The 16,562-nt window shown below is 50.1% G+C and overlaps 1 protein-coding gene across 10 annotated transcripts in view; it reads right to left on the bottom strand.

Moving 5' to 3' along the window:
* Nucleotides 1-13,918, bottom strand: part of CRTC1 (CREB regulated transcription coactivator 1) — a 62,430-nt gene extending 48,512 nt beyond the window's left edge. For 7 of the 10 annotated variants that reach the window (XM_036311719.1, XM_036311722.1, XM_036311723.1 and 4 more), the window contains exon 1: nucleotides 13,745-13,918. In XM_036311719.1, the coding sequence (XP_036167612.1) occupies nucleotides 13,745-13,870 (126 nt within the window). In that variant the 5' untranslated portion in view covers nucleotides 13,871-13,918. The remainder of the gene's footprint in view (nucleotides 1-13,744) is intronic. The other 3 variants (XM_036311721.1, XM_036311729.1, XM_036311728.1) reach the window with 1 other exon arrangement.
* Between the last annotated feature and the right edge of the window lie 2,644 nt (nucleotides 13,919-16,562).

Raw genomic sequence — 16,562 nt, 5'->3', positions numbered from 1 at the left:
AATAATTGTTAATGAGGCTGTGAAAAAATTGGAACCCTTGTGCACTACTGATGATAATGCAGCTCCTGTGAAAAACAGTATGGAGGTTCCTTGAAAAATTAAACATAGAATTATCATATGACCCAGCAATCCCAATCCTGGGTATTTACCAACAAAAAAATGAAAGCAGGGATTTGAAAAGATATTTGTACAGACAGTCCCCAACTTACAATTTTTCAACTTTATATAATGGTGTGGAAGCAATACAAATAATAAATTACATTAACTATTTAACACTCTATTATAAACTAGGCTTTGTGTTAGATGATTTTGCCCAACTGTAGGCTAATGTAAGTGTTCTGAGCACATTTTAGGCTATGTTAAGCTATATTTGGTAGGTTAGGTGTATTAAATGCATTTTGACTTACAATAGGTTTATCAGAACTTAACCCCATCATTAAGTCAAGGAGCATCTTCATTTATCTGAACACCCATGTTCACAGCAGCATTATTCACAACAACCAAAAGGTGGAAGCAACTCAAATGTCCACCGAAAGGTGAATGAATAAACAAAATATGATACATATAATGGAATATTATGCAGCCTTAAAAAGGAAGGACATCTGACACCTGCTACAACATGGATGAACCTTGAGGACATTATACTCAGTAAAATAAGACATACACAAAAAGGCCACTACTGTGTGATTCCACTTATATAAAGTCCCTAGAGGAGTTAGATCCATAAAGACAGGAAGAAGAATGGTGAGTGCCACAGGATGGCGGAGGGGAATGGAGAGTTAGTGCTCAATGAATTTCAGTTATGCAAGATGAAAAATTCTAGAGATGGATGGTGATGGCTGCACAACAATGTAAATGTACTTAATGCCACTAAACTGTACACTTAAAAATGGTTAGGCCCAGCCAGTATGACTCAGTGGTTGAGCATCGACCCATGCATCAAGGGATCACCAGTTCAATTCCTGGTCAGGGTACATGGCCGGGCTGGGGGCTCAATCCTCAGTAGGGGGCGTGCAGGAGGCAGCCATTCAATATTGATGTTTCTCATTGAAGTTTCTCTCTCTCTCGCCCTCTCCCTTTTTCTCTCTCTAAAATCAATAAAAACATTTTTCAGAAATGGTTAAGATAGCCCAGCTGGCATGGCTCAGTGGTTGAGTGTCGACCTATGAACCAGGAGGTCACGATTAGATTCCCAGTCAGGACACATGCCCAAGTTGCAGGCTTGATCCCCAGTGTGGGGTGTATAGGAGGCAGCCAATCAATGATTCTCTCTCATCATTGATGTTTCTATCTCTCTCTCCCTCTCCCTTCCTCTCTGAAATCAATAAAAATACATTTTTTTAAAATGGTTAAGCCCTACCTGGTTTGGCTCAGTGGACAAAGTGTCAGTCTGGGGACTGAAGGGTCCTGGGTTCGATTCCAGTCAAGGGTACATGCCTGGGTTGTGAGCTCCACCCCCAGTGGGGGGGTGGGGGGGGCGTGCAGGAGGCAGCCAATCAATGATTCTCTATCGTCACTGATGTTTCTATCTCTCCCTCTCCCTTCCTCTCTGAAATCAATAAAAATACATATTTTTAAAAAATGGTTAAGATGGTAAATTTTGTCATGTATTTTCACCACAACTTTAAAAAAGAAAATCAGCACTTCACTTGTGTAGGATTCCTGCCAAAAACACAACACCTTAGGCCAATCTCAAGAAAACATCAAACCAAACTGTGACTGATAGTCTACAAAAAGACTGGGCAGTTCTCTTCACGGGGTAAAGACTGTGGACAATGCAGAAACCCTGAGCAATGATCACAGATCAGAGAGGATTGTGACACAATGACTAAACCTAATGTGGGAGCCTGGAGGGATCGATCCTAGGCCAGAGAAAGGTCACCAGGAGACATCTGGGGAAATCCAAATGCAGTCTGGAGTCTAGTTCATAGAATGCTATGATGCTGTTGTCCTGGTTGGATCAGCCCACCCTGGTCACGTGAGATGTTCACAGTCAGGAGCCACAGGAACTGTCTGTACTGTCTTTGCATCTTTTCATGAAATCTAAAATTATCTCAAAAGAAAAAGTAGAAAGAAACGGATACACCCCCTCTCCCCGAAAAGGACACTCAACAGACATTCATAGTAGTGTCATGGCATCTGTCACATGTCAAGCCATGGCACATGGGTGTGCCAAGTAAGACCCTATTGTTACGCTGGCCCATGGGCACACCGATGCTGGCCAGGCACAAGGCTAAGAGCTTTGGGAGGGCATATCATCTAATCTGAACAACTCTACAGAGGGAAACTGAGGCACGAAAGGAGTCAGTTGGGGAAAGAGAGTAGAGGCAGCGCCCAAACCGCAATGACAATCCACTTGGCCAGGTGCTGAGGGGGCCGCATGGCAGGCCCCCTGTCAGGGACCCTGAAAGTTCCTCCCTCTACAGTTGCTGAGCCAGTGGCAGGAATCAGCGGCAATTTGCCACTTTGGGCATGAAAGAGGCTGCTGGGCCCATAAATCACTCTGGAGGCTGTGCACTGATTCTGTGACAATTAAATGAGCTGCTCCTGTCCTAATTATAGCTATCAAACCCTGTCTGCCTGAAAGGACAGAGAGACGGAGACAGTACAATGCTCACAGGTGTGAAAGGACCCGTGGAAGAGGGCAGCAGGGGTCTGCCTCTTCAGCCACTTGAGAAACACTAAAACTGACTTCAATATGAGGGAGGCTCTTTAGCCAGGAGGGCATGGACACAGTGGCCACTCTGAGCCTCCAGCAGGGTGGACAGCTCTTGTATCAATGTGGGGTGCACTCCACCTCCCAGTGTCCCCAATCCAAGGACTAGCAGCCCTGCAGAGCCAGGCCTGGGCACTCTGCCTCCCAGAGACTACCACGTGAGTGACCAGTTGGCATGTACCCACCCATCTCCACATCCAGGTGAGCTGTATCAGATGCACAGAGGAAAGGAGAAGTACTCTGAGTTTTCTGTTTTCATCGAAGTTTTGAGACATAAATTATTTTTTATTTAAAAAGGCATGGCAGCACACTTCCCTGCAATCTCAGCTGGCAGGAAAAGGATAGCCTGTAAGTGTTCTCAGGGTCTTCGTCCCTTGACAGGAAGCCCCAGGCACTGTACACTCAGAAGACCACAGAGCTCCAGGGCTGTATCTGGGAATGGGGCAAACGGGGCCCAGACCATTAACAGCCGATTAGGAGGAAAGTGTCCTTCGCTGTATATTCAGCCTTTGGACAGAAGACCATGCTCCAGATTTGAGGTGAAACTCCCATGACCAGTGAAGCATCAGGATGGACTTGGAGAAGGAAGACTTTCATGTACTGAATTGGGGCTCGAGGTATCCTCTCTCCTTCAGAAATGTCCTTCCTGTACTGAGGCCACCAGAACATTAAATAGAAGCCATTTAATATAAACCTCCCTGTTAAGGCCCCTGGGAATCAGGTTCCTGATTTCAGGTGAAAGAACTGCCAAATCAGCAAGTCCGAATTCATTCCCCGGTGCCACCCTCTCTCCGGGGACACCTGCCCCAACACCCTCTCAGGTCCCTGAAGGCTCCTCCTTGCTCTTTCCAGGCCTAGATGGTGGTTGGAGGAATCTTTGCTAAACCTGCATCTCAAGTCAGGTCCTGTTCCTAACCTTACCTGAGTACCCCCCAACCCCAGAACCAGGCCCATGAAGAATTACCCACTGAGCTCAGCCAGCCCCTGCTGCCACTACAGGCTTCACGCTCCCCATCTCCATGACTCACCCTCATCTCAGGGGGCTCAGCCCAAATGTCACCTCCCCCAAAAGGCCCCCATTCCATTTCACTCTCAGAGCTGTGACCTCAGGGCCATGGCCAGGGACCAGTTGGCCACTGGCACAGTTTCCTCTGAGGGAAGGGCTCCATCTGACTTATTCTGCAGGGCATCCCCAGGGCCCAGCACAGGGTGGGTGCTCAAAAAGCACCAACTAAAGGAGGACTTTTCCATCCAAACCCCAGCTTCTACAGGCTCCTCCTGGGGGACCTCGTCGGAGTACTTGGTGTTTCTCACATTCTCCCCAGGGCACTCAGAGGTTCCCAACTGCCCCTGCCTATCCCGACCCATCCTGTAACACACTGCGTGTGGTCAATACAAATTCAAAGTTTCTCCTGGAAGGAGTTCAGCAAAACTTGAGCTCTGCAAAGACCACCATGCTACCCACCTGGCTCAGTGCCTGATTCACTCTCCCAGATGGAGAACAGGACCTCACCACACACTCCCACTGCTTAAGTGGGGAGCCTGACAGTGTGATGGGAAACGTAGGAGATTCTAGAGCAGCGGTTCTCAACCTGTGGGTCACGACCCCTTGGGAGATCGAACGACCCTTTCACAGGAGTTGCCTAAGACCATTGGAAAACACATATATAATTACATATTGTTTTTGTGATTAATCACTATGCTTTAATTATGTTCAATTTGTAACAATGAAGTTGGGGGTCACCACAACATGAGGAACTGTATTAAAGGGTCACGGCATTAGGAAGGTTGAGAATCACTGTTCTAGAGTGAATAGGAGCCTGCCCTCAGGGAGGTCACAATCCAGTGCCTGCACAGCGCCTGCTGAATGCCCACTATGCACCGCTCAGTGTGTCTGCTGAGTATACCCTGTGTGCCTGCTGTATACCTGCTGAATGCTTGCTGACTACACGTGTGCCTTCTGTGTGTCCACCTAATACTTGTTATGTACCTGCTGAATACATGTGTGCCTGCTGAGCATGTGCCAAGAGTCTACTAAATGCCTGCCATATGCCCACTGAGTGCTGCCTGCCGTGTGTTAGCAGTGCACATCTCCAAAATCTCAGAAGCGAGCACACAGAGACCATCTGTGTGCAGGGCCCCATTTTGAACACACTACACGGGTTAACCCATCTAAGTGTTGCCACTGTCACTCCCACTTTACAAAGAGGGAGTGAAACCCAGAGGGGGTGTCTGGGTCTAAACTCACCTAGGAGTAAGCAAAGAGAAGCCTGCTGTGGGACTCTGTCAGGCATCAGGGACTGTGGAATCCTCTGTGCCACACTTTGTTCCCATCTAGCAAATAATAAATATGGACTCTCTCCATGTTCTTGCTCATGAGGCATTTGGTGGGTTCCTTGTTTGTGAACCTGGACCCCCATCTGACCAGTGGTACCCACCTCTGCCCTGGGGGCCTAGCTGGACATGATGGCAGGAAGGAGGAGAGAAGAGGGGATCAGAGACATCCTGGCCAGAAACAAAAGATGTCTGGTCCCCCATCACAGCCAGGGAGCCACTACCTTGTCTTCCTTCCTCTCATCTCCCAATAAATGCTGTCATTATTATCCCCTAAATGCCCCAAATCAGCCTTCCCTCTGTCCTCACCATGGGCCACTCCAAGCTTCTGTGCCCACCCCTGCGCCTGGCTGCTTGAATGCATGGAATGAACACAATGCATATCTGGTTTGTAAAACACCAAGGACAGCCACCAAGGTCTTCGACTGATGGCTATGAACTGAAGCTTAGCAAACACCATGATCCTCCATGGCTGCATTAAGAAATACACAGACCCTGGGTTCAGACACCGGTTCAAACCTAGCACCTCCACATACAATGAACTATAGGACCTCCCACACCTGTTTCTCATTTGGAAAGTGGAGGAAGCACTAGGCTCTTCCTCTGGGTCACTGCAACAACCCACTGGATACATGCACATGGGCTTTAGCACCTCTAGTCACTCATGTTGCCATCCTGCTGGAACTCTCCATGGTTCCCCGTCACCCACATGCAAGGCCTGGCCCAGGGCCCTCCGCCACTCAACTGCTTCCCTCCTAGAGCTCTGCCCAAGCAGCCTATGCTCCTTGAACCATTTCCTCAGCACGCCAGGTTCCAGCAGCCTGGAAGGCTCTCTCCTACCCTGACCAGCTGGCAAACTCCCAGAGCAGTATGGATGGGAGAACATATACAGTCACTGGGTTAGTCCAAGCCTGGGTCCAACCCCAGCTCTCCTACCTCTAACACTCTCCAAGCCTCTGTCTCCCCCTCTGTAAACCAGAGTAGATGCCATCAGCTGCAGTGGATGTTGTCACATGTCTCATGGAATTGGGGGCCTCCACCCAACCTTCTGTACCTGCATAATCCCAGCACATAGAGGAGCGTACAACAGGGCTACTGGGGCCAGCTGGTTCTCTGGTGTAGGGCCATGCTGGGCACTGCAGGGTATTGAGCTGAATCCCTAATCCCCCAAGACATAACAACCAAAATTGTCTCCATTATGTTTACAAGTGCTCCCAGGGACAGAATCAGCAGGGAACACCCATTTGTGACTGCACTCAGGCCAGTACCTCCCAGGCCAGATCCCACCCCTGACCTCTGAGCGGCATTTCCCAGAGGGTCCTGGTTAAAAATAAATCCCCAGCACCAAAGACTAAATCCCAAGCACTGAAGCTGTCACCTCCCCTCACTGGAGCAACAATGAAGGGAGCCCCAGACACTGAGCCGAAACCAGAAACACCCCCAGGACAGACAGCAGCAGAGAAAGGCCAACGCAGCCTTCCACAATGCCCAGGATGGCCTGGCAGTGTAACCTAATTAACCCAACCAGGACCGCAAGGCTCACCACATGGGCAAGAGTCACCTGGCACTGTATCCGTGGCCAGCCCTGGGGACAGTGACAGCAAACACCCTCTCTGGCTGTATGGACCACAATGATCACTAGGCCATCAACCTGAGGGCTAGACAGCCTGCTCACCCCCAGACTGAAGCTGACCCTCTCCCTCCACCTGGCACAACCCTGGTGACTACAGCACCCAGGCCTCCTAGCAAGGCCTGCATGGCAGGATCCTCAGACCCCCATTTAGAATTCGGGTACCCACACCGGACCTGCAGAATCTTGGGGTAGCCTAGGAGTCTTACTCTTCAGCTACCAGATGGTTCAAAGGCCCCTGAAAGTAGGAGAACTGACTCCCACCATCCTCCAGATCTTCCATGTTGCTCTAGGTCAGCAGATCTCAAACTGAAGATGAGAACCATTGGCCAGTAGTGGCAAACTCCTTCTATAAAGGGCCAGATGGTAAATACTTTTGCCTCTCAAGGCTACATGGTCTCTGTCACAATGACTCAACTCTGCCATACACCAGGCATAAGCAAATGGGCATGGCCATGTTCTAATAAAACTTTATTTACAAGAACAGGCCAAGTAGCCCAAGTGGGTTCTGTGAACAGCAGAGGTTCTAGTTTGTACTTTTAATTTCTTGTTCTGGACACATCATATGTGCTTATCCAGGGGCTGAACACCAGCTTTGCCTCTTCCCAGCTGGGGCCTCAGTTTCCTCATAGGTACGGCGGGGGGTGGGGGTGGGGCCGGGCGTACAGAAGGCAACCGATTGATGCTTCTTTCTCTCTCTCATTCTCAGCATGTCCTTGAGTGAGAATTAAAAAAAAAAAAAAATTATTTTAGAGAGAGAGGAAGGGAGAGGATGAGAGAGAGAGAAACATCAATCAGTTGCCTTCTGTACGCACCCCAACTGGGGATCAAACCCGCAACCTGGGCATGTGTCCTGACCAGGCATTGAACCAGCAATCTTTTGGTGCATGGGATGACGCTCAACCAACTCTGAGCCACTTGGCCAGGCACAAAACATCAACAAAAAAACAACAGATTTAAAGATGGTTTCTATAAGGTACCTGGATTCTGCAGGCTCTCAGCCTGGGGGACAATATCCCAGGTTTACCATCATAGATGACCATCAATCAGGTAAAACAACAGAAATTTATACTCTCATAGTTCTGGCGACTTGGTGTCTACATCACAGGTGTCAGCCCAGCTGGCGTGGCTCAGTGGTTGAGCATCAACCTCTGAACCAGGAGGCCATGGTTCGATTCCGGTCAGGGCACATGCCCAGATTGCAAGCTTGATCCCACATGTGGGGCATGCAGGAGGCAGTGAATCAATGATTCTCTCTCATCATTGATGTTTCTCTCCCTCTCTCTCTCTCTCTCTCTCTCTCTCTCTCTCTCTCTCTCTCCCTCCCTCTCCCTTCCTCTCTGAAATCAATAAAAAATATATTTTAAAAAAAGAATAATACCTTTGGGGAAAAAGTAAAAAAATAAAATGAAACAGGTGTCTGCGGGGCCATACGCTCTCTCTCTCTGGAGGCTCTAGGAGAGGATCTTTCCTTATCTCTTCCAGCTTCTGGGGCTCTAGGCATCCTTGGCTTGTGGCTGCATCACCCCAGTTTTAGCCATCATTGTCATATGACCTTTTCCCTATGTGTCTCTGTCCTCTCCTCTTTTCATAAGGTCGCCAGTCACTGGATTTAAGACCACCCTAAATCCAGGATGATCACATCTCAAGATTATGAAACTAATTACATCTGCAGAGATTTCTTTTCCAAATAAGGCCACAGTCACGGATTCTGGGGGTCAGGACATTGGCATATCTTCTTAGGGTTCAATGTGCGCAGCTCACAACCAAGAGAGCACGGAGGCTGCTGGGGCTTTCTTGAGGCAGGGGATGGATGGCTCCCCATTCTCTCAACAGAGCAGCTCATGGAGTCCTGCATGTGTGCATACGTGGAAGCTACAGATGGTACCAAACACTTGGAACAGCCGGCACAGAGGCAAAGGATGCCAAAGCCAGGACTGGGGCCAGGACTGGGGGCGGTCTTCATGCTCAGCTCACCACTGCGCTTTCCTCCAGCCTATGCAGAGCTACCCCTATCTCAGGTTAGAGCCAGAAGAACACCCCGCTTCCTTCAGTGCAGCCAGAGCTGCAGTTAAGCCAAGCCACGTGGACTGCTTTGCACGCAGGCTTTTTCTGGCCCTGGGGCTGCTCCCTGGGATGCTCAGAGCCTCCTGTGTCCTGAGCCCCTGGCAAGAAGGTGACGCCCCACATGCAATCCACCTGCACATATTTTGCTCTGATGCCAAAAATACCACCAAAATCCACTGATCCTGCTCAAGCTACGCCCCCCCGAAGTCCCTAGCCTAGATGCTACAGTGGCCTTTCATACAATCTGCTGCCCTCCTCTCTCATCCCATTGCCAGTTCAGCTCACACCCATCTTTGGAGAACAGATAATGCCCTCAAATAGTTAAATGGAGAGTTACCATATGACCCAGCAACTCCACTCCTTGGTGTACACCCAGGGAAAGGAAGACCTGCATCTACAAGAGCACTTGGACATAAATATCCATGGCAGCATTATTCACAATGGCCAAAAGGTGGAAACAACACACATGTCCATTGACTGATAAAAGATAAACAAAATGTGGTCCATCCACAGAATGGAATATTACTCAGCCATAAAAAGGACTGAAGTACTGACACACACTAGAACATGGGTGAACCTCAAAAGTATCATGCAGAGTAAAAGAAACCAGACACAAAAGTCCACATGGTAAATGATTCCATTGATGTGAAATATTCAGAACAGGCAAATCTATAGAGATAGAAAGCAGATTAATGATTGCCAGAGGCTGGGCAATGAGGAATGGCTGCTAATGGGGACATGGTTTACTTTCGGAGTGACAGAAATATTCTGGAACTAGATAAAAGTAATGGTTACACAACATGGTAAATGTGCTAAAAACCACTGAATGGTGCATTTTAAATGGGTGGGTTGGATGTATTGGGAATTACATCTCAATACAGCTACTGAAAAAAATAAGCAGCAGCTCCGCTTCTAACTATCAAACACCCCTCCCTCAGGTGGAATCAAGGGCTCCCAAAGCCACTCCAGCCTCACCTCTCTCACTCTCTCCACAAGCCAGCCTCTCTGTCCTTTGACCTGTCCTTAACTTTGCCAAACCCTCCCCACCCAGGGCCTTGCATCTGTCTGTCCTACAGCTGGGTGCTCTTACCGGCATAGGGGGCTCTGTCTCACTGTCCAGGTGTTAGCCTCCACTCCCCCCCAGTCAGTCCACATCACCCTGCTTCTTCTCTCTGCAAGCCTGTGCTTCATTCATTTGCAGTGATTCTCTCCTGTCCCCATTAAAACCATACCCACTCCCCAAAAGCACGGCCCTTAATGTTCTGTATGCTACATTATGCATCCAACATGATCCCTGGGTCATACTGGACAATCAAAAATGTCATTATGTGGAATGAACACGCTACCCCAACTTTATAGATCAGGATTCAAAAAATCTGCCCTGGCCAGTGTGACTCAGTCCACACACCAAAGGGTTGTGTTCGATTCCCAGTGAAGAGCACGTACTTGGGTTGCAGGCTCCCTCCCATCCCCCTGGATGGGGCGCATGGGGGAGGCAACCAGTTGATAAACCTTTCTCACATTGATGTTTCTCTCTCCTCTCTCTCTTTCTCTTTCTCTCTCTCTCTCTCTCTCTCTCTCTCTCTCTCCTCTCTCTCTCTCTCTCCCGCCCCCCTTCCTCCCTCTCTTCCACTCTCTCTGAAAAAGCAATGGAAAGAACGTCCTCAGGTAAGGATTAACAAAACAAAAAAAAGTAAAAAAAAAAAAAACCTGCTCCAAGTCACACAGCAGAGCACCACAGCCCCTCCCTGCATATCACGCAACCCAAGTCTCAGGGTGGTAGAGGAACATTCATACACCCAACCTTTCTGTGCTGCAATACGAAAGTGGTCTCCCCGACATTACACCCTGTCCCCCCACCCAACCTGGCCCTTGTGTCCCTGCTCCCCAGGAAGGTGGCAGTGTTGATTTGCTTATCACACTGAATGTCTACTGACTGGCCTTTCACATGGGAAGGCACTGCGAGCATTCCATCACCACTGAGGACCGTGTGTGGACACGCAGAAACACAAGTGACCCTGCTCACTCCAGGAGTGGGCAAGCTGTCCTGCAGAATTCACTGGAGAGGAACAGCTACCAAAAGGGCGATGCCCTATCTGTTAGCATGTGCAGGGGAAACCAAGGTGTCTACTGCAGAGGGAGGTAGTGAGGGAAGGCTGCAGCCACAGAGTGAGGGCAGGAGGGGAGCCTGCATCAAGTGGGTTCACTCACCTATACCAGGCACTGCAAAAATGCCATTTGCCACAGGCAATGGCCAAAAGACTGGGAAGAAGCTTGTCCATCCTGATCCCAAGTTCGAGAAAAGCCATCAGCCTGCACAGGTGACACAGCCATAAAAGTAGGGGCAGAGCTTTGAACTCTATATGCCCAGGTGCAAAGGCTGTACCCCTGCCCACTCAGTGTTCCCTCCAAGCCAGATCACTCACTCCTGTGGTAGGGCCATCCATGAATTGTGGGGTGGTGAGCAGCATCCCTGTTCTCTACCCACCATATGCCAGTAGCACCCCTCCCCCCAGTAAAGACAACTAAAAATGTCTCCAGGCATTGCCATATGCCCCTTAGAGGGCAGAAATGCCCCCAGCAGAGAACACTGCTCTGTCTCTAAAATCCAGTGTAAACTCATCTCTGCCCAGAGACCATGCCCATCCTACCTCCCCAAATCCTGAAGTAAAGGAAGGCAACAGAGAGAGGGAGGAAAGAGATGGGAAATGGTTACTAGGGCTGAGAGAAATGCTGTCTCTGTATCTTAAAAATCTTTTCTAAATCCATCAGTGGATGAATGGATAAACAAAATATAGTCCATCCAAACAATGGAATATTATTCAGCCATAAAAAGGAATTAAGTTTTCTGATTCATGCTACAACATGCATGTACCTTGAAAACATCTTGCTGAAAGCAGGCAGTCACAAAAGGCCACATAGTGTATGATCCCATTTACATGAAATGTCCAGAATAGGTAAACGCATAGGAAGAGAAAGCAGACTGGTGGTTGCCAGGAGCTGGCGGAGGGAGGAATGGGGACTGACTGCTCATCATACCAGGTTTCTTTTGGGGGAGATGAAAATGTTATTGGAATTTGACAGTGGAGATGATTGCACACTCCATAAATACACTAAAACCCACTAAATTGTATGCTTTAAACAAGTGAATTATATGGTATGTGAACTATATCTCAATAAAGCTGTTAAAGAAACCTTTTCAACAATAATCCATTTTTAACCCCAAGACAGAAACAGGACCTCCAGTGATAAAGACAGCCATGAATTTCACACAACCCACTTCTTCCTGTCATACTATATACATTTGACACCTACTTGTATTAGCACACACTACATGCTGGAGACAACATGATATGGACACTCCTGCCCTCAGAAGCCCTGACTTATGGGGTCAATCCAGTTGCTCACATTCATTCATTCATTCATTCATTCATTCACCAACCATCTCTTCCTCTATGTACTGAGTGAGAACATGAGCTGCTGGGGTAGGGACAGGAAGCACCTGGCTGACAGTGAGCACCCAACCAATATGTGCCAAGTAAATGCATGGAAAGGAAGATACATTCTAGTCTATAAGGTCACAATCTCACAGCGAAACAAATGACTAATGAGAAAATAACATGACCTGAAAATTCCATCTGCGGAATCCGACCGAAGCTGAAGTCACAGAGGTAGGTCTGCCTGAAATGGTCAGACCAGTGGCCAAATCCAGCAACCAGCCACGTGGGTGTCAAATCTGCCCTGAAGCCCCACGGTGCAGGGTGGGGATCCCACTGCTCTGAGGAATACAGCAGACATTACCAACACCTGTGAAGAGCATCTTGCCTTCTGACCCTCGAGGCAGGGCTTGCTAGACACACTTCACACAGAACATAAGGCCCGAGGAGCTTAGCACTTTGCTGCGATGGTGCAGCCAGAGAGCTGAGGCCCAGGAGAAAAGCCAGGCCACCAACCTCGGCCCCAGCCCAGCCCATGCTCCAGGCCCACAGTGGCTTCCCGGGTGAGGTGAGCAGACAGCCAGGCCTGCCTCTACACATCGAGCCCACCCAGCCACCCGAGGAAAGCTGACCCTCCACCCTGTTCCTAAAGGCCGGGGGCGTCTGTGTGCAGCTGCCCTTTGTCTTGGTGGGAGGAGCATCACCTGGTCCCCACCACACAGGCTGCCCAGGGAAGGGGCAGCTGTCTCCACTCCAAACTCTAGAACAGAGCACATCTGCCTTCCTGAACCCCTGCCCAACCACCCCCCACCCCCATCTGACCTTGCCCTATGGAGTCCAGAAGGCCTTCTCCACCTCAGGTCTGCAAGCAGGGCCACCTGCCCCTCCACAGGCTCCCAGGGCACCCCTGATGTAGACGCCTGTCCCACCAAGTAGTGAGCATGTGGGATCACTTGTCCCCTCAGGTGACAATATGGGAGCACGTATCGACCGCCCCCCACGTACCAGTGATGCTTTCCAGCACCGCCCGGGTCCTACGCCTCAGTGTCATCCTGTCACCCTAGGCAGAGTAACATGGGAGCACCTGGCCCCCTCAGGCAGCGACCATGTAGAAACACCTGTCCCCATTAGGTGACAACGGTGTAGTGGCACCTGTTCCCTCCAGGCGGTAATGATACAGCGATCCCTGCCCCTCCAGCTAACAATGACGGGAGGTACCTGTCCCCCTCAGGTGGCAGTGAGGTTAGACACCGTCCCCATTCGGGAACGACGATGTAGTGGCACCTGTTCCCTCCAGGTGGTCATGACATGGAGACCCCGGCCCTCCAGGGAGCAATGATGCGGGGTCACCTGTCCCCCAACAGATACCGAGGATGTGGGGCACCAATCCCGCCCACGACGCCCAAGGAGCGAGGACACCTGTCCCCTCGGGCCAGGCCAAGCCCCGCCCCGCCGCGCGCCCCGCCCCCGCCGCGCGCCCCCGCCCTGTGCACGCGCTGGACACGCGCCTTCTCCTCCGCCCTCTCGGCCCTGAGGGGGTCGGCGCGGCAGCCCCCTCACCCGCGCGGCCCGCGTCAGGCTCAGGTCCTTCATGACCTCCTCGAAGGCCGCCGTCTCCTCCGCCTGCTTCTGGTTGTGCAGCGCGATCTTCTCACTGAATTTCCGCGGATTGTTCGAAGTCGCCATCTTCTCGCCGCCACCTCCTCCTCCTCCTCCTCCGCCTCCTCCTCCTCCTCCTCCACCTCCTTACCCCCCCCACTCGCCAGGGCCACCGCGCACGCGCCGGCCAGGCCCGCGGGCGGCGGGCGACACGCAGGCGCGGCGGCGGCCGGGACAGCAACGCAGGCACCTCCCGCGCGGCGGGGGTGATGGCGCATGCGCGCGCCTCGCCTGCGCCGTCGCGACCCGCGGGGGAAGCGAAGGGAAATTTCGGCGCAGGCGCAGTGGGCTTCCTCCTGGCCCGCTGGACAGCGGCCTTGGGTCCTCCAAGAGGGAGACAGTCAGACCCAGACCCTTTCAAGGACGGGGCCAGCACCCTCCACGGACAGCGAGCACCTGAGGCTGTCAGTTCAGCTTCGATCGCTGTTCAGGACGTTGCTCATTCCTGCATGCAATCGCTCAGAGTATTTATTGAGGGCCAGTATGAGGCGCAAAGTCGGGGAGGGGTCACCGACAAATGACCCAAGAATTTTTTCAAATGGAGATAAATGTGACGGAGAAAATAATTCAGTGATGGGAGGAGGGTTGAGAGGGCTCGGTGAAAAAGGTGAAAGTAATTAAGTACAAACTGCCAGTTATAAAAATAGGAGGATGTAAAGTACAACATAGGGAATGTGGTCAATAATATTGCAGTATCTGTATGGTATCAGATGGGTACTAGATTTATTGGGGTGAACACTTCATAGGATATATAAATGTCTAATCACTATGTTGTACACCTGAAATTAATATAATAGTCTATGTCATCTGTAATTGAAAAATAAATTACTTACTTTAAAGAAAGTAAATTATTTACTTTAAAAATAAAAACATTTTGCCCGGCTGATGTGGCTCAGTGGTTGAACATTGACCTATGAACCTGGAGGTCACGGTCCCCATTCCTGGTCAGGGCACATGCCCAGGTTGCAGACTCGATCCCCAGTAGGGGCGTGCAGGAGGAAGCCAATCAATATTTCTCTCCCATCATTGATGTTTCTATCTCTCCCTAATCCTTCCTCTTTGAAATCAATAAAAAATATATATATTTTAAAGTATTCAGTGATGGACCCCAGCCGGCTTGGCTCAGTGGATAGAGCGTTGGCCTGCAGACTGAAGGGTGCCGGGTTTGATTCCTGGTCAAGGGCACATGCCCAGGTTGCGGGCTCAATCCCCAGCGGGGGACGTGCAGGAGGCAGCCAATCCATGATTCTCTCTCATCATGGATGTTTCTCTCCCTCTCCCTTCCTCTGTCTGAAATCAATATATATATATATTTAAAAAGAATACTTCTCTTTATAAAAAAAAGTATTCAGTGATGGGCTGGCAGGGGGTGATGTTAGGGAAGGAGGTTCCTACCACCACCACCATCAGGGAAGGCTGGGGGAAGGGGGCATTTGAGCTGAGGCCTGACCCTTGTGAGCAGCCCCAGCCCAAAGCCTGGGCATCATCTTTTTTGGCGGGGGGGGGGGGGGGGGGGGGCGCGCACATCATCTTTAATACCTTTCTTTCCCTGTTACCTCACATTGTACCAGTTCCTATTCTCTGGAACCTTAATCCCACAGAGCCAGAACTACAGAGCTTCAGCCTCCTCTCTGTGAATTTCTCCAGTCTTGCTTAAGAATGCTGCTTTTGCCATGAGGCACTAAAGGAAAGGTCCAGAAATCCCACTCAGACCAGCAGTGAATGGGATACTGGAGTCTCCCAGACGATAGAGGGATGACCCGGTGAAGCAAGAGGGGTTCTGTTTGACACCCAGCTGTCTCTCCCTAAGCAGAGGGACCCCAACCACCATATCAAAGGTTTATATTCAGGACACCCTAGGGATTCTCAGGCATGGGCAGGGTGAAGCCAGGAGGGGCAGCCAGGGGGATGTGGGCAGTTATAAAAATACACTTTTTTACTAGAGCAGGGATGGCTGAGGGGAAACCCCGGTGGAGATTACAGGGGGACAGTGACTTTTTCCGAATATGCTTTTAGTTCCACTTTCCAACCGTTTAATTAAATGTCCATATTAAATATATATACACACATAGATTTTAATTTGGAGTGTCCTGGGCACTGACATTGCTCCATTTTATCCTCCTTGTTCATATGGCTTTGAGAAACATCATGAACTTTAGCATTTTGCCTAACCTGTATCTGCCCCCTTTTGGGTTTCAACAACTAACTGCCCTACAGGGAACACTCATTCTGACTTTCAGTCCATGAGATGTGAATGAAGCTGGTCTCACGAACTCCTCTCCCCACAAACACCTCTTCTCAAGTTGGAAGCCTTGGACAATCAGTAGAGCCTTCTTGCTTGGGTGGCTGATTTGAAGGATAACACAGAGGTCACCACTTGAAGAGAAACGGGCCAAGAGAGTGAACCCACACAGAGGAAAACAGAGACAAAGGAAGAGAGAGAGACACTGTCTGAGCTCCTGGATCCAACCATGCCTTAAGATAGGTCGGTGTTGCCCAGTGGTTAGGGCATTGGCCCACGCACTGAAGGGTCTAGGATTTGATTCCCAGGCAGCAGTACCTGGGTTGCAGGTTCATTCCCCAGCCCAGGTCAGGGCATGTGCAGAAGGTAACCAATCGATGTGTCACTTTCATATCAATATCTCTCTCTCTCTTTCTCTCTCTCTCCCTCCCTCCCTCCCCCCTCATTCCCTCCCTCCCATTCTATCTAAAAGCAATG

Source organism: Myotis myotis, unplaced genomic scaffold (genome assembly GCF_014108235.1).
Source record: "Myotis myotis isolate mMyoMyo1 unplaced genomic scaffold, mMyoMyo1.p scaffold_m19_p_6, whole genome shotgun sequence".
Classification (NCBI taxonomy): domain Eukaryota; kingdom Metazoa; phylum Chordata; class Mammalia; order Chiroptera; family Vespertilionidae; genus Myotis; species Myotis myotis.
This window is presented reverse-complemented; position numbering and strand designations above follow the sequence as displayed.